This window comes from Acomys minous (assembly GCF_964271855.1).
Source record: "Acomys minous genome assembly, chromosome: 1".
Lineage (NCBI taxonomy): Eukaryota > Metazoa > Chordata > Mammalia > Rodentia > Muridae > Acomys > Acomys minous.
In genome coordinates this window covers 138,479,214-138,504,449 of record NC_140483.1, presented here as the reverse complement: position 1 = coordinate 138,504,449, position 25,236 = coordinate 138,479,214, and the positions used below count along the sequence as shown (strand labels likewise).

The 25,236-nt window shown below is 39.3% G+C and overlaps 1 protein-coding gene across 4 annotated transcripts in view; it reads right to left on the bottom strand.

Moving 5' to 3' along the window:
• The window catches only part of MAP3K7 (mitogen-activated protein kinase kinase kinase 7), a 58,840-nt gene that overhangs the window by 5,206 nt on the left and 28,398 nt on the right, over nt 1-25,236 (bottom strand). For 3 of the 4 annotated variants that reach the window (XM_084776457.1, XM_084776460.1, XM_084776459.1), the window contains 5 exons: nt 22,836-22,916; nt 17,297-17,361; nt 8,348-8,453; nt 1,290-1,351; nt 75-190 (listed from right to left, as the gene is read on the bottom strand). In XM_084776457.1, coding sequence (XP_084632583.1) covers nt 75-190; nt 1,290-1,351; nt 8,348-8,453; nt 17,297-17,361; nt 22,836-22,916 — 430 coding nt within the window. The remainder of the gene's footprint in view (nt 1-74; nt 191-1,289; nt 1,352-8,347; nt 8,454-17,296; nt 17,362-22,835; nt 22,917-25,236) is intronic. The other variant, XM_084776458.1, reaches the window with a different exon arrangement.

Sequence of the window (25,236 nt, the reverse complement as noted above, 5' to 3'; positions counted from 1 at the left end):
GTCAATATATTTTAAATTCAAATTACTATCACATTTTAAAAACTTTTATTTAATAATAAAAAAAAACCACTTACTTTCTCTGTAGCAACAATGCAATTTCAGTTTGAACTTTCATATATTCCTGTGCCATTTTACAATGTTGTTCAAACACTGCCATGGATTCTTTGGAGTTTGGGCATGGTGCTAGAGGCTGGAAAGAAAGCAGAAATGTTAAAACTTAGCTCTCAGTGCCTACCTAAGATGACAGCTAACGCAGACACTGTGCTGACATATTTTTATAGCACTAAAGCAATGTTAGCCAAAGTAAGAGTGCCTGAGGGGCCCAATGGACAGTGCCAAACACTGGGCCACACAGGGGACCCTGGCTAGACTCAGTGATCAAAATGAAATAAAACATATGATATCAGAAAGGGCTCTGTAGGGGAAGGGTGACAGGGTGAAGAGGTAGGAGTGTAGCTAGAGGTGTGTGGGCTAGGATAACAGGAATGCACTTCATACATCATGAACTGTTCAAGAAGCAGCTCACTGAAAGGTGTTTTAAAGTGTTATGCTGTGTCCTGGTGAACTTGCTGCTCCCTTGTCAGGCAACTCAAATGGCTTCTGACTAGAGCACGTGAACCTCTGGGATGGCATTTCCTGCTACACAGCTGACACGCACTAAGGACGCTTCTGTCAAGGGTCAGGGCTGTGCTGCCAAGGCGGAACTGCAATTTTCTGTGCTATGCCTGTCTTCCATGTAGTGGGGAGTAAAGACACATGTCTGGCTCCCAAGATGCATGTACTTTTTACACTCATAAAGAAGCACCGACATGTGTTACCTATGCTTTCAGTCATTATGAACCTAAGGACGCATCACACAATGTCTTAAATAGAAATGAGTTTACGAGTTTTATATCTTAATACACTAAAAAAATGAAAGGAGTGAAAATACTATACTTGGCAGTCTTACAACAGAGATATGGTACTATTTTAAGATGACTATTAGGATAAAAACATAAAATTATGTCAATTCTATACCTAATTAACTGCAAAGAATAAAAGAAAAGAAAAGAAAGAAAAAAAAGACGGATTATTTTGGGATAGCGCTCTTGTGTTCCAGGCTGACCTCGCTGGTCTCCTGCTTCCGCTTCCCAAGTGCTGAGACTGAGTGTGAGTACCATGCCTGGCAAGGCCATTTATTTTACTTCGATGCTAAAGCTGAAGGGGCCAACTAAAAACATAAATAAGTGGACACATTGTGGATATCATCAACTCCTCAGGAGGAAAGCAGACAGAGAGTGTTTCTTTACCTGTAGCTGGTGATCCAGTGTAAGGTACGCCATTGGGATGGAGTTATCTGAGCCATTGGTATCTAGAAGCCAAACATGCATTTGATTTATCAATTCATGAATATAATTATTCATGTTACAATGATAAACAAGTAGGAAAAGATGTAAGATGTCACTCCCCTAAATATTATTAAATAAATTAGTTATTGATAATGAATAAGGTCTGGTTCTTAATTCTAAAGGAAAAAAGAGGCATATATGATCACAGATCTTAATATATAAGTATATTCTACAATTTAGTTGGTTATAAACTGAATAGGATACTATATATTAAAGAACATGAGCCCTTATTTAATTAAAAACAAAAAGACATGACACATAGTCTTTATATTTTAAACTCAGTCAGAACTGATCCTATGCAATTCAAGCCCACATTCCTTTCCTGTGTTGTTTACCAAGGGGTGATAAACTCTGTCAGTACCATTTACACAAGAAATGAAAAAGTTAAGTGTTCTGGATTCTTCAGAGGTTCTTTTCAGTCAATACAGATGCTGATATGAACAGCCCAGCCTGCCTCTAATGAGACACTATTGGTGAGAATATACGACACATACAAACAATAGAGAAACAGAAAAAGCATTTAGAACTCTGGCTTAACACCTGTTCCAAATAATTACACTGGGGATCAAATACAAGGTAGCAGCCAGTCTTTTTTTTTTTTTTTTTGAGTTTTATTATTATTTTTTAAATTTTATTATTATTTTTTCCCTTTTTTAATTAATTTATTCTTGTTACATCTCAATGGTTATCCCATCCCTTGTATCCTCCCATTCTTCCCTCCCTCCCATTTTCCCCTTATTCCCCTCCCCTATGACTGTTCCTGAGGGGGATTACCTCCCCCTGTATATGCTCATAGGGTATCAAGTCTCTTCTTGGTAACCTGCTGTCTTTCCTGAGTGCCACCAGGTCTCCCCCTCCAGAGGACATGGTCAAAGGTGAGGCACCAGAGTATGTGAGAAAGTCATATCCCACTCTCCACTGTACTGTGGAGAATGTTCTGACCATTGGCTAGATCTGGGTAGGGGTTTAAAGTTTTACAGCCTGTATTGTCCTTGGCTGGTGCCTTAGTTTGAGCGGGACCCCTGGGCCCAAATCTGCCTATCATAATGTTCTACTTGTAGGTTTCTAGGACCCTCTGGATCCTTCTACTTTGCCATTCTCCCATGCTTCTCTCATCTAGAGTCCCAATAGAATGTCCTCCCCTCTGTCTCAGTTTCCTGGTAAGTGAAGGCTTTCATGGGACAAGCCCCTTGGGCTAGTATGCAGATATAAGTGAGTATATACCATTTGACTCTTTTTGCTTCTGGGTTAACTCACTCATTATGATCATTTCTAGCTCAATCCATTTATCCACAAATTTCGGGAATTCCTTGTTTTTAATAGCTGAATAGTATTCCATAGTGTATATGTACCACAGTTTCTTTATCCATTCTTCTACTGAGGGACACTTAGGCTGTTTCCATGTTCTGGCTATTATGAATAAGGCTGCTATGAACATGGTTGAGCAAATTTTCTTGTTGTGTGCTGGAGCATCTTCTGGGTATATTCCAAGGAGTGGAATAGCTGGGTCTTGAGGAAGCCCTAATCCCAGTTTTCTGAGATAGCACCAGATAGATTTCCAAAGTGGCTGTACTAGTTTGCATTCCCACCAGCAATGAAGGAGTGTTCCTCTCTCCCCACATCCTCACCAGCATGTGATGTCGCTTGAATTTTTGATCTTAGCCATTCTGATGGGTGTAAGATGGAATCTCAGAGTTGTTTTGATTTGCATTTCCCTGATGATTAAGGAGGTTGAGCATTTCTTTAAGTGTTTCTCAGCCCTTTGATAGTCCTGTGTTGAGAATTCTCTGTTTAGTTCCAAGCCCCATTTCTCAATTGGGTTATTTGGTTTGGTGGTGTTTAATTTCTTGAGTTCTTTATATATTTTGGATATTAGACCTTTGTCAGATGTAGGGTTGGTGAAGATCTTTTCTCAGTCTGTAGGCGCAGCAGCCAGTCTTACCCAAGTACTCGCAGTAGAGGTCTTGTTTGTTTCAGAGGAAGTAAAATAACCCTCCCACTTCAAAGACTGGTGTGGATGACAGCAGGTCAGTGGGATGGCAGTGGAGACACTGCATGTGACTCAGTGAAAAGCTGAGGAAAAGTGCTTTCCACAAAACTCAAGCAGGACGAAAATGACAGGTTCCTGACTGAGAGGAAGAATGGACTGCCTTGAAAAAGTTTCCCAATTTAGCTCTGTACCCTATTTTTTAATTGGGTTATTTGGTTTGGTGGTGTTTCATTTCTTGAGTTCTTTATAAATTGTGGATATTAGTTTGTCAGATATAAGGCTGGTGAAGATCTTTTCCCAGTCTGTAGGCTGTTGACAGTGTCCTTCGCCTTACAGAAGCTTTTCAAGTTTCAGGAGGTCCCATTTATTAAATGTTGATCTTAGAGCCTGAACTGTTGGTGAATAGAATGTATTTTAAAGAGCCAAAAATGGGCCTATCCAAATGGACCTGTCTATGATCTCTACAGAATGTAAACAAATAAAAGGAAATTGCTCAAACAACCAAAGCCATTTCATGAAGGGAAACGAGGGTCCTTTATTGGATTTCACCTTTGTTCTCTGAAACCGAGAAGTGGCATTTCACTTTCTCATTTGTACCGAATACAGCTTCTAATAACCAATCACAAGATGAAAGTTATTTTTATACTTAGTAATTAAACATGACCTTTTCTCATGAAATATTAAGACTCACATTGTTTTGGTTAAGTAAGATAAACTCTCTTTTCTGTTTTTTCAAACACAACGGGTGTTACATCACCCTTTCCTTATAGGTACATTCCCTTACTGGTGGTTTGGATGAGAATGGCCCCATAGGCTCATATACTTGAATATTTGGTACCTAGTTGAAACTGTTTGGGAAGAATTAGGAGATGTGGCCTTGTTGGAGGAAGTGTGTCACTGTGGGTGAACTTTGAGGTTTCAAAAGATTTGTGCTAGACTCGTGCCATAGTCAGTCAGTCAGTCAGTCAGTCAGTCAGCCAGTCTCTCTCTCTCTCTCTCTCTCTCTCTCTCTCTCTCCTCTTCCTATTTGTGGATCAAGATGTGAGCTCTCTGAGCTCTCAGCTGCTGCTCTGGCACCATGGCTGGCTGCCTGATGCCATGGTCTCCCCCATGATGGCGATGGACTCTAACCCCCTGGAACTGTAATCCCCCAGTAAGATGTCTTGGTCAAACAAGGATTTCCTACTCTTCATCACAGCGATAGGACAGTACTAAGAAAGACTTCTTGTGGATGCCTTCTTTTTCTCTCTGGTATGTGACTGAAGAGTACAAAAAGTTATTGACATCACCAAGTCTTAGCTAACTGACTCATGTCTTAACTACCATACAATTAACAGCTTGCCATCCCACAAGTTAAGTCCACTGTTAATGTGCATCCTAACTCTAACCATGGTCACAACGAATGGGCTGTGTCTGATGTTACCTTTGTGAAGTTCTAAGCACAGAATGAAGAATCTGCCTCTATACATTCTAAGTTGTGTCTACATATTGTGGTTTCTAGGCACTGGGGGAATATGTGTCTTATGTTCACCTATGAGAGCATAAACTGAAACAGAAGAGCATTCATATGTTAGGATTATTAAATTGTTACATTCTTTAGTTTTTTTCTTGAAGCATACAGAATTTAAAATTTAAAAGTCTTAATGTTTATGCTGTTTTAGCTTATGTTTATACTTATGGTTATTTCCTGGGTCTGGAAAAAGGAAAAGGCTTTACTCATCTGTTCATTATAACTTATTCTATGTAGTAATACATCTGCAAGTATTTCAAAGCAAAGACAGAATTGAGTGGGCACTGCAGCCCACTGCAGAGGAAGATACCTGTGTTCACACATGTAGAAAACAGCAGATAGGAGACACTGAAAGAGGTCTGATTTCCTCTTGTGAACAGACAATGTGCCACATTGTCGATTCACATTTACAAGTCTTGGATGAAATGAGGAAACCCTGCCAAGGCAATCTTAAGGAGAATATTCCCTTAGTTTGGGAACAACAGTAACAATGAAAGCCAGTGTCATCCTGATGGCTAGAGCATGTCCTAGGTACCACTGGAGAAGCACATCTATGGTAAACTCCACATATGTGCTGAGCAACATGGGACAGAACCTTGGGGAGTTTTTGCTACTATTAATTCTTAACTTACCCAAAACAGAGGGTACATCACTTCCTAAACATAGTTCTAAGCTTATGATACAGGGAAAAGCTGCCCATTTAATTTTAAAAATTAAACCATAAACTTGACTAAACCACAGCAGGGATCTATAAATACTAGAATCATATTTCAGTTTGTGAAGACTGAAAACTGACTTCTAAATTTCAGTTTAATTGCTACTATTAATAACAACTGATTTTATGGAAGATTTCAAATGACTACATCTTCCAAGGATTAAGAGACAATCTGCCCTTCTGACTTAGAAAACACAAACCAAAATCCTCACTAAGGTACAGTGCTAAGTGTCTGTTAAAGCTTAACATCACTTCTATGTGGCCATGCTGAGACTCCTACCACTCCCTCCAGACAGGCTATTAATATGACATCGTGACAAGCTGAGATAGTCATCTGGGAGTTTCAATACATTAAAAGGCTTTCAAATGTCTATGCATTTGAAATGAAGTCTCTCACGAAGTACAAAAAAGTTGCCAAATACAGTTTTTCGCCCTTACTTAGGCACATATTTGGTGTTCTTAGAAACCATAGGTTCACATTTGGGAAATAACACCATCAATTGATAAAAGGGATCTCATGAAATTTTAAAACTTCTTTATAGCAAAAGAAACAGTTGAACTAGGTGTAGTAGTCTTTAACCCCTTGTGGGGCAGAGACAGGCAGGTCTCTGCTGCATCTACATAACAAGTTTTGAGGCCAGCCAGTGACACACTTTGACATCCTGCCCATCCCACAAAACAACCAACCAGTTAAGTGAATACAATCTATAAAGTGGAGAAAAATCTTTGATGGCTATATATCTGACAGAAGATTAATATTTAGAATATAGAAAAGATATAAAAAAAAGAATATATAAAAGAAAAAAAAACCCTCACGAAACCAAGCAATCAATCAAATCAGCACCAGGCTAATGAGTAGACAGTTCTCAAAAGATGTAATAGAAATGGCTAATAAACAAGTGAGAGAATGACTTGGTCAAACCCAGGGCTGATTAGGTCCTAGAGGGAACCTAATGCTCTTTTGCTAAATTAATACGTTGTCAACCTGCCTTTTAAATATTTATGTTCACATCTGTACATTAGCGCTGCTCTCGACCTTGGTCAGAGAAGCTTCAAAGTGGCGATGGTTAATGCAGAGACTCATAAGTAGTTAGTGTAGGGAATTAGTGATCTTGAGTGCTCAGTCCTAAGTGGGACAGTTGTATCAACAACCCAAGGCTCAGGAACATCACAGAAGAGGAGGAAAAAGTCTAAGGACCAGAAGATGTGAAGGAGTACTATGAAATGCTGTCTGATGGACAAGACATGGGCGTTATACTCATGAGCCCAGAGTAGCTGTGACTACCCACACAAGACCAAGTGATGGGGAAGAGGCTCATGAGGCTCCACCCTTAACTGAGCAATTGATGGTTGCCACGGGAAGGGGAAGCATAGCATTTTTCTTGGGGAGGTGTGGCTGTTGGTAGGTTGCCCACGCTTGGTAGATGAGCCAAACCTGTAGGTATTTGGGGAATAGCAATTGGATTCAGTAGGTCATAAAAAGAAGACATGAAAGTGGAAGGGGGGGCATGTTGCTGAGTGGGTCCAAAGGGAGTAGGTAATGGTACTGGGGGTGGGTATGTTCAAGATACATTTATACATGCATGAAGTTATCAAATAATAAAAGAAACTGCTATGGGGGCGAACATGAAAAACGCCCAATCTCACCAGCTTTTGGGGGAAAAATGCCAACATGACTTCAGTGCAATCTCATCTCGGCTGCCAGAAGAGCACCCTTGGTACCCACTGCTGGTAGAAACATAAAACTTGCCCAGCCATCATGAAATCGATATAGAAGTTCCTCCAAACACTAAAGCAGATCTACCACACAGCCCAAACACACTCTCCTGGGTATGTACCCAAAGCACTTAAGCTCAAGACATCATAGCACTACTTACACATTCATGTTTACTGCAGCACTAGTCACAACAGCTGAGTTACAGAACTCACCAGGACATCCAACAACAGAGGATAAAGAAAATGTGGCATGTACACATAATAGAGTTTTCAATATGTCCTTTGTAGGAAAATGGATGCAACTAGAAACAAATTAAACTAGTCTTAGAAAAGTATTTTATATTTTCTCTCATTTATGGTTCCTTAATTTTATATAGATACATAGAATTGTGTCTGTATAAGACATGAAAGTAGAAGTGAAATTGTCCAGGGGAACAAAGAGGACTAACAGGAAGGAGGATGGGTGGAGAAAAGAGAAGATATGGGAGTATGCTCATCTGAGTTATATACTTGTGTGAAAATGTCCTTATACAATACAGAATCATGTGCAAGGAATATTCACAATGGCAACTAAACACAAAGACTGAGATAGGTTGGGAAGGAGATGGGGTGGATATGATCTAATACACTGGATTCATGTATAAAACATCAAATAATATATAATAAAAAGTAGAAACTGAGATAAAGATGACAATAGTTATTGCTACCATCTGGGAACTGTAATTACTGAAAAGATTCAACAGGAAGCACAATGATTAAAAAATAAAAAAAATCAGAGTGAAGTGTAAGAACACATGATGTTTCTTAACTGGAAAAATATGGCTGTTTTGAACATACACATTTAGTATTTGGGAGGAAAAAAACCATACACAGGGAAGGGAGGCAGGCAGTCTCTGCCACAATACTTCAAAGGGCATTTTGAAAGTTACTGCCCAGTAGTTGTAAACAATTCTATCAGGCTTGTCTTTGTAAAGATTAATGCCTCTCATGTCAGTCAATTTTATATTCTAAGGAACTAGACTGGTCACCTGTGGAATCGTCAGGGGTCCAGGGGTGGCTTCGAGCTGGCTTCTCTGAGGTTGGTCCTGAGGTAGTGATCATTCTGACACTAGGACTGGACGACCTACTGCTCACCTGTAGGAAGAAATGGTGGGAGGAAAAAGTGTCACTTTTTAAAAAAAACAACAAGACACATTTTCATTTCCAGTAAGGGGTGAAAGATTTCCATTATTACTAGTAGAGGCCTAAGACACCTGAAAACCAAATTCTAAGTATATAATCAATGTATAGCAAGTTCACCATGCATTTGTACGTAACATCTCTTCAAAACTTATAAGCTTGGGTGAGAGCAGGTAGAAAAATACAGCCCACAAAGCAAAGGGGGCCGGGGAGCCCTTAAGCTGCCAGTGCTAGACCTAAAACCTAGAGCCCTGGATTGGTCGCTGTGTTGAGAGGAACTAGTAATAAATGCACAAATTATTTGTCGGATGACAGGCCCTGCTTAACCCCTGCTTAAAGCAGAGGCCCAGGGAATGCTTTGTTCTCTGGGAAAAAGAAAACTAGCAAAAAATAAAAACACGTGGTCAGTGCGTGGAGGCAGCAGAGGGAGGATCTGCAGGGACGCTAAGTGAAGGGACAAGTGCCCATCCAGAAACCATCTCCAGAGCCATGGAAGACAGAGTGGAGTGAGCACACATACACGGCAAGTGTGAGAAATGAGACAAACCTGTGTCTCACGTTCCACATGGTCATATACGGTCAAATTCCAGAAATCAGACAGACAAAAGCGAAGGCAGTCTCCAGAGGGGAATGGCAGCTACAGGTGACGCTTCCCTAACTCAACAGATCTGCAATTAGAAATGCTTTGAAATCTGAAACCTGGAGGGCTCAAAAGATGCCACAAGTAGAAACACTGTACCTAACTAACCTCATGTGACAAGCCACAGTCAAAACACAAGTACACTGAAAACATCCTTTAAATTCCCTGCAGGCTGTGCACACTGTACAGGGAAACAAATGGATGTCCAGTTCAGACCTGCGCCTCATTACCTGTCCCATCAGATACATGCAAGTATTTCAAAATCAGAAAAATCCCTCAAAATTGGAAACACAACTGGTTTCATGTATTTCAGAAGAAATATTCAACATACATTCACAAAACATGAGCCACAAGCCATAAAAGAAGCCAGAAAAAGTGGATTACTAGCTACAAAATGTTGGCAAAAGACAACTAACAACCTAAAATAAATGAAGAATGTGATCAGAACAGCATCTGCAGATGATAAAAACTGAAGTTTCCACTCACAGACTTGTACATTAAGAATTTCTAAGCAGAAACCTTACTTAAGAAGAAATCTTCCCTTGACAAAAGGGCCAAGATAGAGTTAACTTACAGCAAATTCTGATAGAAAAGGGTCTACATACTGACAACTGTTAGTGAGGGGAACAGTAATGAATTTACAGAACTGCTAGACAATACAGAAGTATAACTCTTAAAATAATAAAAACCAGAATAAGCAAGAACATTGCTTCTAAAATCCTGTGCTGCTCAGGAAGAGTAGAGGAATTAAGTAGGCTGGGTACAAATGCTAAAATCTCAGTTATTTATAAAAGATCTAATTCTTACCCCAGAAAGACCCATGTGACGAGAAATGAGAAATGTACCTATCCAACTTCAAAGATAAAAAGAAGATAAAAGAGGAATCTAAAGTAAGATGGAACAAACTTACAGTAAAGTAGCAAATATAAACCAGATTAAAGTACAGAATGAAACAAAGCAACATCCCCAACCATGGGGTTGGAGAGATGGCTTGGTGGTTAAAAGTGCTTCCTGACTTCCAGAGGATTTACTTTCGGAGTCTGGCTCAGAGTGGTGAGGAGACTTAAAACTCCAGCCCCAGGGGATCTGATGTCCTCTTCTGGACTTTTTGGAGACCCACAAACATGTAGCATGCATATGCTTATACACATAGAGACACACATAAAAGTGAAAAAAATTATAAAGCTCCAACCAAATTGTCAGGATGAATAAATGTGATTCATGAGAGACAAATCTAATTTACAGAGGCAGAAAAAAAAAGGCTGGAAAGATGACTCAGTGGTTAAGAGCACTCACTGCTGTTCTAGAGTACCCAAGTTACCTATTTCAGGTACCCAAGAACCTACATCAGGCAGCTCACATATGGCTGGAACTCCAGCTCCAGGAGACCCAGCATCCCTGGCCCCCTCAGGCACCTGCACTCTCGCGTGTATCCACACTTCCCATTAAAAAAATTATAAAAACAAACAAAAAAAGAAATTAGAAAAAAAACCCCCTCCAAAGCTAAGTAGAAAAGATAAACCAGGTAAAAAGCACTCAAAATTACACATATATTAGACATATATCGTAGGGCCAGACAAATAAAGAAGAGGCAATAATGTAAGGTGTGCAAAGGCAGGGAGTCTTGGGGATGGAAGAAGGAGAGAAGCACACATTCCAGCAGTCAACAAAATAAGGCTCTTCTCCCTTCCTAGTCATAAAGGTTTCCTAGCAATCTCATGTAAAACCCCATTTATAATAAAAAGACGTACCAGGGGCTTGGGGTTCACGTGATAAGATTGTAATTTCATCTAAGGCATCTCTAAAACTACCCTATTATCTTCTCCAAAGAGAAAATAAAAAACAAAAAGGACTCAGCACCTATGAGATGTAGCAGGAGAGTAACCACATGGTGCACAGGGCTAAGCTAAGACAAGGGCAAGTCTCCCTGCTGGAGCTGCGTCCACACCTGAGGATATTTTACTCTGCATCATTCTGAGAGGCTTGCAGGCTCTTTCTTCTGAGAGCTTATTTTCTTAACCCTATGCTTAGCCTAGATTAAAGGCATCTTTAAATCTCAGCAACTTTACATTTGCTAACCCTACAATTTTTCCAGCATCAAAACTACAAACCTAATTTGGCTCATGTTGATGTCCCTAAAGTCGAGAGGAATTAATTCTTCAGGATGCTGAGGGTGGCAGTGTGGACCTGTGTCTCTGTCTGCTACTAGAGTCTCAGCTTCTGCTCTGCTATTTATTAGTGTCACAGCTTTAAGTGGTGGCCATAAGCTAATCGAGTAGTGAACACACGATGTGGCCACACAGTGGTGCACAGCACAATCAGTCCCTTTCTTGTTCAGAACCAGGGCTGTAAGGTGTCTTCTAGTGCTCTCAGTTGGACAGTATGATAGGAGCTGCCCTTCAAATCTCGCTGGTAGAATTCTGATGGTCCCAAATGCTCCCCAAGGATTACAGTTTTTTTGGGTTGCTTCTTCCTGAAGGCATTCCCAGTTTACTTTCTTCTCACATAAACTAAAGTTCAGAGATGCTGAGCAACAACTGACAGAAATGACACATGGCACCTTGAGGCAGCACAAGAATGTAAGCCAAATATAAACTCCAGGGCGAAGTGCCAGCAGGAGACATGGAGCATTGCTGGCCTTTGGCTGGAACCCTATCTCAGTATTTATGAAATGGGAGAGAAAGTGGTTTTACAGACACAAACAAAGCTTCTGCCTTTATGTCTCATCTGGAAGACAGGAAACTAATTCCATTAAGTCAAAAGCTTTTACGCCCCATGCTATTAGACACACTTGAAAGCCATTCAAAGTCACAAAACAGAGAGCCAGTGCTGTTTGTGTCACAAACTTTCAACATGGATTTAGATGGGTACTTCCTTCATGGCAGTCCCAGGAGTCAACAGTTATGGAAATGCTTTGGAATCCAAACACATACAATGTCAGTCTGTGACTTGTACCACTGCAGCCTTTTGTTTGTGAGACAGAATCTCACTATATAGTATACACTAGCCTTGAACTCACAAAAACATCAGGAGCTCTCATCCACTGAGTGCCCCCTCACGTCCTATTTTTCCTCTGACCAGAAAGAACAGAATTTAAGATCCAACTGCTTTCCCAGTGCTATTTTTGTTTCATATCTGGATAGCACAAACACCACAAAGAAATATTACCGAGAGCTCTGGCAGGCACACACTCACATGTATAGAGGAAGGCCTGTAGCACAGATCAGCATCTACTGTGTGTCTGGACTCTCACATTCTGTAGGAGCGCCACACAGCAGGTGTTACGGTGCTTAGTGGACACACAAAGGCTGCTGTAGCTCAAGACAAGGAAGGAGTGTGCTGGGTTCATAGCGTGGGTCTGGTTCTTTAGATAACGGCAACCACAGCACTGTGAAACGGTAGCTGTATACAGGATAGAGTCCTAAAAGGCCTATGAGGTCCACTCTACAGTACATCATTTTAGTGAAACAGGAAGGTTCATCTAAACATTTAAAAAGTAAATGTGTCTAGTTACCTGTCTAGGTTTACTAGGATGGTATTTATTATGGGTTACCTTTGCTCATTGATGTAATAATCATTACTGAAAAACTACTTAACTAGTGAATTACAGATAATGAGAAACCATAACACTTAGCATTCACCAGGATCACTTCATTACAAAGTATGTGCAGTTTTTTTTGCTTATTTTGTTTATTTTTTGAGACAGTGTTTGTCTCAAATTCATTATGCAGCAGAATGAAGAATTAAGCGCGGCATTATACTCATATCTAGTTCTGCATGTGCTAAGGATGAAGCCCAGGGCGCTATGCATACTAGGCAAGCACTCAACCAACTAAGCTACCCACCCCCTAGGCCTGTACTGCAAGACAGAAGGACAACGTTCTGGCTTGCATTTTAAAACCTCTTCTTAACAGGGTGCTGAAACATGAAGAAAGATAGAGACTTAGGATTGGTTTATCTAATTTTCAGTTGACCCATCTGCAAAAAAAAATTACCCATGGTCTAGGGTTAAGATATACTTAGTGTCTATTAAGGGTCTGTCTGGTACCAAAGTCAGTGCATAACAAATGGCTAGTACCAGTAGTGGTTCTTTAACTAAGAAAATACATCAGGTAAGTATGGTCTGCTTTAAAAAGTCCTTGGGGGATAGGGGCAGGGTCTGGAGATGTAGCTCAGTTGGTAGCATTTGCCTAGCACACACGAAGTCCTGGGTTTGGTCCCTAATACCACACAGCAGGATGTGGGGTACACACGTATAAGGTAAGCCCTTGGCAGGTATAGGCACGAGGATCAGGAGGTGAAAGTCATCCTTTGCTACATGGTTTGAGGCCAGCCAGAGATATACTGGACCTTGTCTGGAAGTCTGGGGGCAGATAAAGTTCTACCAAGCTGGGCATTTTTGGTACTGTGAATCTCCAGCAAATAACTTCCAGCAGCACACTGGCAAATAAAATTGGGGTTACTATTGTTGCGGTGATGAAGGTTCTCTATGGGGCACCACAGAACATCCTTGTAAGAATGCTTTAGAAAGAAATTCATAGAACTGGGACTTTTGGGGGTAGGCAGAGGCTCACTCCCATCTGGCGGCTGCCAACAAAAGGGGCATTCTACTGAGAGGCAGCAGACAGGGAAGTGCTGCTGTAGCCACTCTCATCTGTAGGGAAGGACAATGGTTTTTATGTCTGGGGTGGCAATGGCCCTTGCGAATTAAAGTGGATTTGCTGTGTCTTATTTTCCCAGAGTCTGTGTGCTATCATTTTTGATACAGGAAAGGGTTGCTCACTCCGAAGGTTCTTGGAGGCCAGATACATTTTGAGTGCTTCCTAGGTTTCCCAAATTAACTGTAAACCATGCACATTATAAGTGCTAAAGAAACTCTTACATATTTACATTGTTATATGTAATTAAGATTGCTTTGCTATTACTCTCAATAGAAAGGGAAGTTTAAAAAAAAAGTAATTTTATTGAGCTTATTTTTCAAGTTATAAGTCTAGGCCATAGATCAAGCAGAACCCCTGGGCTCAGATCCACCCATCATAACGTTTCTCTTGTAGGCTTCTAGGACTCTCTGGATCTACCTACTTCCCTATCCCCTATATTTTCCTCACCTAGAGTCCCAATAGGATGTCCTCACCTCTATCCCACTTTCCTGGTAGTTGCAGACTTTCATGGGACCTGCCCCTTGGGCTAGTGTCCAGTAATAAGTGAGTATATACCATTTGACTCTCTCTGCTTCTGGGTTAACTCACTCATTATGATCATTTCTAGTTCAATCCATTTGTCCACAAATTTCAGGATTTCCTTGTTTTTAATAGCTGAGTAGTGTTCCATAGTGTATATGTACCACAGTTTCTTTATCCATTCTTCTATTGAGGGACACTTAGGCTGTTTCCATGTTCTGGAATAAGGCTGCTTATTCTTATAAATATGAATATGAATATGAATAAGGCTGCTATGAACATGGTTGAGCAAATTTTCTTGTTGTGTGCTGGAGCATCTTCTGGGTATATTCCAAGGAGTGGAATAGCTGGGTCTTGACCAAGGACAAAACGTGCAGTCATCATCAAACCCCTGCCCAGATCTAGCCAAGGGACAGAACATTTTCCACAGTTAAGTGAAGACTGGGGACTAACTTTCACAGGATCTCTGGTGCCCCATATTTGGCCATGTCCCTTTGTTGGGGAGGCCCAATGGCACTTGGAGGAAGGATAGTGGACTACCAAGAAAAGACTTGATACCCTAGAACCATATTCAGGGGGAGGAGGTCCCCCTCAGTCACAGTCATAGGGAAGGGGAATTGGGGTGAAAGTGGGAGGGAGGGAGGAATGGGAGGATGCATGGGATGGGATAGAAAATGAGATGTAATATGAATTATTTTATTTTTCAATAAAAATGTGTTTAAAAAAAAACAAAAACAAAAAAAAAAAATAAGTCTAGGCCAACTTACTTCTTTCTGTAAGATGTAATGCTAAGTGTCTTCAGTAAACTCTCCCTTTTCATGAACTCTACTGCACAGGCCCAATTTTTTGTCAGGCTCTTTACCAATTTCAATGTCCAGGGAAAAAACAAAACAAAACAAAACAAACAAAATCTCAAAACTAAAACCAGAAGCAACCTCCTCTGTGTGTCTGCCAATCACTTTACCAAGTTATGGAAACTCACTCACACTGTGGGCATATTCCCTCCCACAGTAAATGCTATCTTCATGAGTAATTACGTGGACCGAACCCAATGGTCACCCAGATGCTTTCCTGGTGAAATGCTTTTACAGTGTACTGTGATTACTCTCTGTCACTCTGATCCTAAAGTAGACAGAAGGCACTTTAAAGTTATAATACTTCAATAATCTTGAAAGAGGCTAAAATTTAAATACCAGCTATTTTAGAGCAGTGTTACTGCCAAATCACACCCTCTCTTTCCCTTCTTATCTTCTGGAATGGTGAATGACAATTCATGCTAATGGTTGTCCCAGAGCCTCAGTGTGCCTCAATGCCTAGGCTTTACTACTGTGAAGGCACTGTATGTTAAAGGGTGAACAGCCAGAGGTCTAAGCTGAGTATGACCAGTGGGGAAATAAGTAAGACTGGGCACTGTGAGTACTCAGACAGAAGCTTTCACACTAGTGCTACTGTGTGTTAGAGCAGGGCTCACTGCCAGGGAACACAGGGTTAGTTCAAATAACTGGAATGTCGACAGCAATAGTAAGCACAGCTTAAAAGTTTGTGCCTATCAAGACTATAGACTCAAAGCAAATACCAGATGTTAAGTAGGCTGAATAAAGCCTTTAAATATCAGTATGGAAAAAAAAGAGGGGAACCTAAGTCAAATAAAAAGTTCTGGGGTATCATAAAAACCAATACATTGGGGAAAAAAACATTATTGAATGAGTGCAAAAAGGTTTAAATTTATTAATGATTCTAGAATAGATAACTTATGTATCAATATTACTATATTTTAAGAGTACATGTATAAATATATGTATACGCAGTATAAGTTGTCATAAAATACTGCCAGATTTAAATAAAGTCAAAGATATTAATGGCTTTTTAAAGTTGTTGTTGTTGTTGTTGTTTTTTGAGACAGGGTATCTCTATGTAATACTAACTGTCCTGGAACTTGCTATGTAGGCCAGGATGGCCTTGAACTCACAGACATCTACCTGCCTCTAGCTCTCAGGTGCTGAGGTTGAAGGTGTGCAACACCATGCCAGGTCTATCAAGATATTTTTAAGTTAAATATAGAGCTATAAAACATTCTTTTATTAAAATAAAAACAAAAACAAAAAACATTCTTTTATTAGAAACTACAAAGAATTTCATAAATTCTTATAAACATAATAAAACTTTCTACTATAATAAAGTATGTATATTTTACATGTATATATGAACCATTATGTAATAATTTTATTACCTCATATGAATACTGTACTTACATGAAAACAACAAAATTTCTTATACTCAGTCCTCATTCATTTTAGAAAACACGATACAAATTTATGTCAAGTGCATTAATTTGAATTACTTAGCCCTTAATGACTCAGCTACTTATAGAAACATGATTGATTAGAACTCTATAGCAGAGTCAATTATGGCTTAAGTTATAGCATTATCTGGACCATTTACAAAGAATGTATAATTAAGAGACAGGAAGTTAGAAGAACATTGAAAAAAATAAACAATAAAATCAGTAATGACCAGAAACTTTCTTAAGTTTAATACATATTTTCAGAGAATGCTTAAGAAAAATATAATGGCAGTGGATACATCAAAGTAAATGATGTTAACATTGTCCAGGTGGCCCCAGGAATAGCATCTTATTAGTAGGTATTTATTCCTCTCATTAGTAAAATGTATTAATACTAATTATTCACTTTAGAGAACAACAATAAAGATGTATTAAGTTACAGAACAGAATATTTTCTTAAAACACGAGAAAAAGGCACATTGGTGAACAACATGTTTTCTCATGTAATTCATACTGGATTAGAAATATTAGTGCTTTTTAAATCTTTCTTAGGGACTAAAGTTCAGCAGCAATAAACCTCTGGTCCCCACTATCACTATCCGGTCAACTACTTTTGTAGGGGACATTATGGTTCATTCTTGATCTCTGTCTATCACAGCTCTCCACAGATGATAATCTGAATGTTAAGTCTTACCTGACCAGGTTCTGTCCCAGTGACAGTCAAGTCTTGGATGGATCTACGCCTTGGTTGCCCGTTGCCTTAAAACAAAACAAAACAACAACAACAAGTAAAACTGACATCTACTCAAACAAGTGAGAAGGGTGTACCTGCTGTAGAGAAGTGCAATTTGCTGCTCCTGGGATCTATGCAACATGTTTGCAGGAAAAAGAATGAGTACATTTATTGTAAAAACAAACCAACCCAAAAATTGAGAAAGAAAGAGACAGAGAACTGTAATGCATTAACTAAAAAATTGCTGGCCCACAACAGAGTATGTCCTAATGCAATGACACTCCTACCGCAAAAACAGCAGCTGAACTGTCTTCCACCATCTTCTGTCATGTGTTTAAATAGATGAATGCTTGGGGGCTGGGGCTGATGACGGCATCTATTTCAAGGGCCTTACGTTACAGTTTCACAGCAAGACAGCTAGCAGGTTGTAAGACAAGTCTTACTTTAGCTGGCAGCAGTGCCTAAGAGGATGCTTAGGTTTAAATTATTGTACCGAGTCACATTTAATCCCATCAGTCTTTGTCAGAATGCAGTAATTCATCATTAGTGAGTAACAGCTCAGTTTTCTCCTGGAGACAAACAACATTCATTCTATGTTCAAATACATATAGCTTGTTGAGATGGGCTATGAAGAACACCATGCTTTAGAAACATCTAAATTAGCAACGGTTTTACATTCATTTAAAAAAAGAATTCTACAAACAAGTCTTTGCAGAACAGGATGACCCGAACAACAGCTTCAATCAGCACCTTGACTTGGGATCAGGTTTGTTTATATAGTTTTAACATTAGGGATCAGCTGTTAAAAAGGAAACACTAAAATACTATGAGAAACAGCTGGTACAATATGCACAGCTCCTTTGACCCTGAGAGCTGTACCACATGTAATTCTGCAACTAGCAGGCAGCACTCAGAACACACAGCCTAGCAGTTGTGTTCTGATGAGCAATAAATCATGTTCAGTTTTCCACATTTCATGTTCTTGGGAGATAAATATCAGTACTATTTAGCATCTTAATCCATGTGACCTTGTTATTGTTTTACATATAAACTAAAGGGATCTTAAATAGAATTAAGAATGTTTAATAAAATAATACATGTAGTGGATATAAAAACCAAGTTTATAGCCATGTTGAATGTATAACTCATAACTTTCCCCATTTTGGACCATTTTAAAATTCTTTGCATACTCTGAATTCAAATTTTCTTCAAATTTCAATTTATTCTGAAACGTCCCAACATTCCATTACAAAGTAAAACAACAAACTGCTGTTATTGAGTCTGACACTCTCCTGAACACTTTTAACTATTTCTGTTTCCCCCAAACAAAAAGCATACAACTATGACTAATGAACAGTTTTAGGCACATTTCATTCAACACCCTTATTCTAAAATTAGCACGGATGAGACAGACTATAAAAGTATCTGGAACCCTCTTCAGATCAGCAACACTTGTGATCTGAGGAACTACCCAGCATATGTGTCTATAAACCATGACACTGCCATCACAGTTTCACCAAATATGAGCTTAAGTCTAGCCGGGGGGACAGAAAGAAAAGGAAGAAAAATCTTAAGGAAATCCGGTGAAGAGGAGCTGATAGTTAACAAGTGCCATATAGTGAGAACTTTCATGCTACAGCACGAGTGGAAGCAAGCAGTATTAGGCAATACATTTTAATGAGCACAACCATGTCAAAAACCACCTGGCAAACAGCTCAGACGAAAGCAAAAGAGGACTGCAATCAACAAATACTTGTTGCTCCAATATTAAGTTTAAAAGCCATAATTTAGAAATACGAATGTGAAATAACTCAAGCTCCTAGCATTGCAAATGAAAATTACTGGGTGTGCTCTTAGAAAATTTGAATTCTTAATTTTTTGCACTGAGCACTAACCTAGAAATGTACTCATTTTAAACTTTAAATGTCGTATGTGTGTGTGTGTGTGTGTGTATGTTTGCGCACATGTGCATGTGCACATGGGTGTGGAGTCAGAGGACAACTTGTGAGAGGCAGCTCTCTCCTTCCACCACGTTAGTCCTGGGGAACAAACTCACAGCGTCTAACTATAATTTTTCCCAGTGGACTTTGGGATGAATTATAATCATACCCGGTGTCCTTGAATGCTCCAGTCATTCATAGAATAACTCTAGGGTACAAGTGCTTTCCCCTGACTATTGATTTTAGAATTACAAACAAGGAACCACACGATAGCACAAATATTCCCGAGCAAAAAGAACAGCGTTGGAGGGATTACCATCGCAGACCTCATCTACACCACAGAGCCATAATAATAAACACAATAGGGTACATTGGAGGGATTACCATCCCAGACCTCATCTACACCACAGAGCCATAATAATAAACACAGTATGGTACCCGCACAACAGTAGACACAGACGAATGGAAAGACTTAAACATGAGTATGTATAACTTCAGCCATGTAATGTTTGACAAACATGCCAAATAAACAGCTAACTGGACGTGAGAGAAGCTCAACAAGAGGAACATGCTTGGTACACGACTCCAGGGCTAGTGCAGTCATGGAGCCTGGAGGAGAGCCTATAATCACTACTTTACTACAACACTGTATCGCTAACTACATTCTAAATATCTGCCCTTGTGCCTACAGGTAAGGGTAGTTTTTGTTTTTTCTTTTATCTTTTTTTAAACCTCTTATTAAGGAAATGTCTCTATGCAATGGATGAAGGCCTCTACAGAACACTACAAGTGATCAAAATGCAGAGTTGTGAAGGGCAGACCCCAAATGATGCATCTACAACACAACTCCTGCACTTAAGGCTCAGGGAGCATTTCAGAAGATAGGAAAGAGGAACAGGGAATTTGTTGTGAGATTGTGTCTCCTAGAAATGTCAGAAGCTACATGCCCCAATTCTCACCAACATGACAGATCAAACAAAGGAGACAACAACAGGAATTATTTATTTGCAGAAAAAAGGAAAAGTTCATAGGGCCTCAAGCCTTGACAAAAAACTACAGGCAACTAAGGACTGCTGTGGCTGGAGAAATAGTCTTCCCTAGGGAAGAACAGACTAATTGATTGTCCAATACCACAAGTATCATACAGATTGAAAAGTTGTATTTATATATTCAGGAACAAATACCTAAACTACCACCACCACCACCACCACCACCACCACCACCACCACCACCACCACCGCCTGAAGAAGCTATGAATTTGAAAGCGCAAGGAGGGGTTCTAAAGAAGCGTTTGAAGGAATACAAAGAATGGGAAAGAAATGATATGGCTGCACTATAATCTCAAGAAGTAAAAAACAAAAAACAACAATAACAAAAAAGAACAGCAACAACAACAACCCAAACTCATTAAATTTGGACAAAACCTGTTTTCCATACTGCTCTGGGTCTTACTCTCCATTTTAAGCCAGGGAAGGCTGTTGCTCCTTTTACGCTAACTTTCAGGCATTTTACCTATTCATTTTCAACAACTGAATTTTTGGAAGAAATGTCAAAGTTAGGTATTTTACCATCAACTAAACAGATGAATTCCCACAGGATAGTTTTGCAAACATACTCCCCTACGGGCATCTGAGATGAAGAGAGGGAGGAAAGAACTAGAAGCTTGGGGGCAGCAGGCAGAGCCAAGATGAAGTAGAGCGTCTCCTTTCCAGGCACCAGCTGTCAGAAACTCATTGAAGTGGATGATGAATGCAAGTTTTGAACTATCTAGAAGACGTGCATGGCCACAGAAGTAGCTGCGGATGCTCCGGGTAAAGAGTGGACAGGTTATGTGGTCTGAATCAGTGGTGGGAATGACACACATGGTTCCCTCACGGTGATGCAAGGCATCTCGACTCCTGCCAGTGTGTGCCTGTACTGAGTAAGGCACACTCTTGTTACAGGCCAAGGAGAACTAGAAAGAGGAAACGCAATGCTACTCTAGCCCCAAAGCAGCATCTTTCCAGGGTTTCCAAGCTTCAGCACTGCTAACATTTCAGATTAGCTCTTTAAAGCAGGCTGCCGAGGGCTGTTATAGCTTGCTAAGTCATCTGACCTCTGGTCACTGTACAGCACCAGCTCTCGTCCCTCTAAACTGTTACTATGTTTATTTTTTCTTCCCCATTATTTTGTCTGTCCCTTAGACTTATAGATCTAATTTAGGATTAAATTGCTATTTGTCTAAATCTTTCTGATTCTGTAATGTATTCAAGGTTATTACAGCTCTCTGTAAGTTTAAAGTCAGTCATTTTTTGAACAGTGTATTATTCCCCTATATTATACCTATCAGTATTGAAATAAAATAATCACAAATACTTTGTTAATTTCTAAAGAAGCCTCTGAGAAATAAAAATTACTACATGAGAAATGAATTAATAATATTTGAACAGTGGTGACAATGTTATAAAACAGGATAACAAAAACATTATATCTCTTAAAGTTTAGAAAGAAAAATTAGGTATTCAACTACAGTTTAAATGTAATGTTAAATAAGTACTATCATGGGCGAAAGTACAGGATACTAAAGAATGCATTCAAATCAGACATGTAAAAAAATCTTGTCTATCAAAAATTTGGAGTCAATAGACAAAGGAAAATCTTTAGTTTTTTAAACACACAGGGATAAATGATCAATAAAAAACCCTACTTGATTTTATTTATCTTGTCTCCCTGTGTGTGTGCATGTATGTGAGAGGTGCATGTGGAGAACAGAGAACAGCATTAGGGAGTCTGTTCTTTTTCCACCTACTGGTCCTAGGGACTGGCTTAACGGGAAGTGCCTTTACCTGCTAAGTCATCTCACTGGCCCAAACGATCATTCAAAAAACTATACTGAAGGTTATTATGTCATTTAAATTTTTATTAAAGATGATGGCTTTTATTCATCTAAGAAATGAGCACTATAAGATATGAAAGCATTTATCAATTGACAAACTGAAGCTCCATGTGTGGATCAGGTATAAAGCATAGTTTGTAGATCTTCCTCTTAACCACTAGCAGCAGAGCTAACCAGCTGTCCAAGTAGTTATGGTTGTGGCAAGGTACCCTATAAACGGCAAGCCTCGCCTGGCTTCAACCCTCTGCTCCCCAGTTAGGCTAACACTGTGTAGCAGCTCTCTTCTTCCAGCTGCAAATCTAGTGGCTCTCCATAGAGACAGGCTTGACAGGGGGGAAAAAAAATCACAGACACCAAAAGTCTCAAGCATGTGTATCCTCCACTTCAACAGACCTGGGTTTAACTTACGTCCCACCTTCTAACAGAAGAACAGGTGGGAGGTGTTTTCCCCTCTGTGAAGAGTGTTATTTTCCTTTCACTTGACTCTTACCACTGGGGATGTGAGTTATGTTTGCAACTGGTTTCAGTGTGGCAGTATACAGCTTTCTGTCTGTCTTGCTGGGTACTGCATGAGAAGTTATATATTTGTATATTGTATAAAAATTGGAGCAATAAGCATTTAAAAGTACCAGGGTCATTAATCCAGTTCCACAGCTGTTACACCAACACAGGCGGTCTATGATACCTGTTATGACGATCTCGGGGACATCCAGAATGTTGCCAAATGAAGCGGTTTTACGGTGGCCCCGTTTAGGCTTGGAATAGGCTGAAAAAACACACATGTACAGTATACATGCAAACAACCACAAACAGTAACACAGGAAATGACTGCAAAACAGAACAGTCCTGAAATAGTCATGTTAATTACATCCCATGCAGAACAGCGTGCAGAACTATCTAACTTTTCATCCATGCTTAGGAAGGCGCTGTTAATAAAGAGCAGAAACAAACAGTTTAAGAAGTTTTGCACACTCGTTTTAATTAGCACGAAAACAACAACAACAACAAATAAAGACAGAGAAAGCTGCAGGACAATGAAGAAGCTAAATTTCCAATGTGTTCTTAGAAATTTCTACCTAAGTAAAATCAATGATATGGGGTGAAGGTGGGGGGGTGGTAAGGATGGGAGAGGGAGAAGAGTTAGTAAGATAAGCTGCCATATTTGTGCTTATGACACAAACAGGGATAAACAGATCTTAAGTTAGGTGCTTCTTGGAGTGTGCTACAAATTAAAATTCCATGATTAGACAATAGTTATCAAATCAAAGTATAAGACATGCTTGCCTAAGTACTTCTAAATATTTTTAATAACTTAATATATCTTTCAAAGTTTAGAGTATATAACTGTTAACAGGAAGGCCATCAAAAGCTGAAAAATGAACCTTTCAAAGTAAGACAATTCATTAAGAAATTCAAATAAGGATGTACTGTCCTACATTTAGTTAGAGAGGACACAATAATTTATTTATGTATGATTATCCTTGAATTGGAAAAATGTCATTCTTATATAATTACAAAGCTGTATCTGATTAGAAAAACAGGCTTGGCAAAAACATAAACGATTATCATAATATTACTTTCCCTTTGAGGGCAGAATCAATATTCTTTATGTGTCTACTTGAAATGATGCCTGTGAAGTGCAATGGTTCTCCAGCAGCGTTGGGGTATGTCTCTGTCCACAGTGACACCTGTGCTTCAATGGAGACCAGAAAGCCAGCTGATAGCCACTGACCTCTACTCAACTTGACACTTTGAGGATTTACCTAGAGCAGAGACAGCCAGTTCCCTGGAAATCTCTACTCTTTCCTTTTTCTTAGAAATGGTCTCGGATGTTATTATTACAGCAATGTCAGATTTGGCTGCAGATACCTTCTAGTAAGAGATATGTGCAGGTTACCTGACCATGCTACTCTGGCAAAGGTCATGTATGTGGAAGTTGCAGAAGACTTTTTCCAAAGTTTCTATCCTTCTGCTACCTCTTCTTTCCCACAACCAAACCATGGAAGTGATGGCTTGAGCTGTAACAGCCATTTTGGACCACAAGATAACCTTGTGGACAGTAGGTAAACAATAGAGGTCTTGACACCCAGACAGAAAACCAGCTGCCTAATGACCACAGTTGTATCTAGACTTGTCTACATGTGCTCAATAGCTTATGTGTTTAGACAGTTATTTTTAGATACTCTTTCCTGTCTTAAGGCTTTTAGTGCAGGTTGATAAAATCAGTGATTGTGATTAGTTACACAAATACAGTACAATTCATCTGGATGCCACTTTCTACAAAGAGAACACACAATCAGAATATTTTACTTACACAACAACTAAGTTAAAAAAACAAAAAAGCATATATACACACACACACATACATATACATATGTGTGTGTGATATGCAGATAGACCAAAATATCCTCGAAAAGAATTTGTAAATTTTTGTTGATTTTTATTTGTTTACACTTCCACATTTCCAACACAATGTTCCTTTTTACAATCCATTCTTCTCTAACCTTGGAATAATTAGAAATAACAAAATAAGACCCAAACTAAATTGACACCACTAAAATGAAACCTTGTTAGAAAAGGTGTGGGTTCACCAGGTAACAAAATGCCATTTTTTAAATTCTGGCCACTTTGTCTACTGTAACATTTTAAGAGCTGACAAAATGAAATTTAAACACTATCAAAACCAATTATTGCATGAAATTACTACTACCTCATTTTATCATCAAATAAGCAAATTATAGTTAACTTGGCTATTCTTGCCACTGGCAGGAGAGAGCAAAGACAACATAATTTCTGCCAATGATTTTTTTGTTTCTTGGGCGCAACATAAAAACAGTGAAATTACTCAGTCATTGCAAATATTCTGGTATTGGCTGAATTTTGATTTCTTAGAGCTAGTTTATGTTCGAGGAGAAATAAAGTCTGTAACTAGGAAGATGCATTTTATAATCCAAATATATTTTAAGCTATACTTCTTTTATTAAAATTTGAGCCAAACATACACATTTACTGCCAGAAGCTTAGAAAACACCATAAACCCACTATCTGTTTAAGAAAGTAAACGTAAGACACACCTCCCGAGAGCC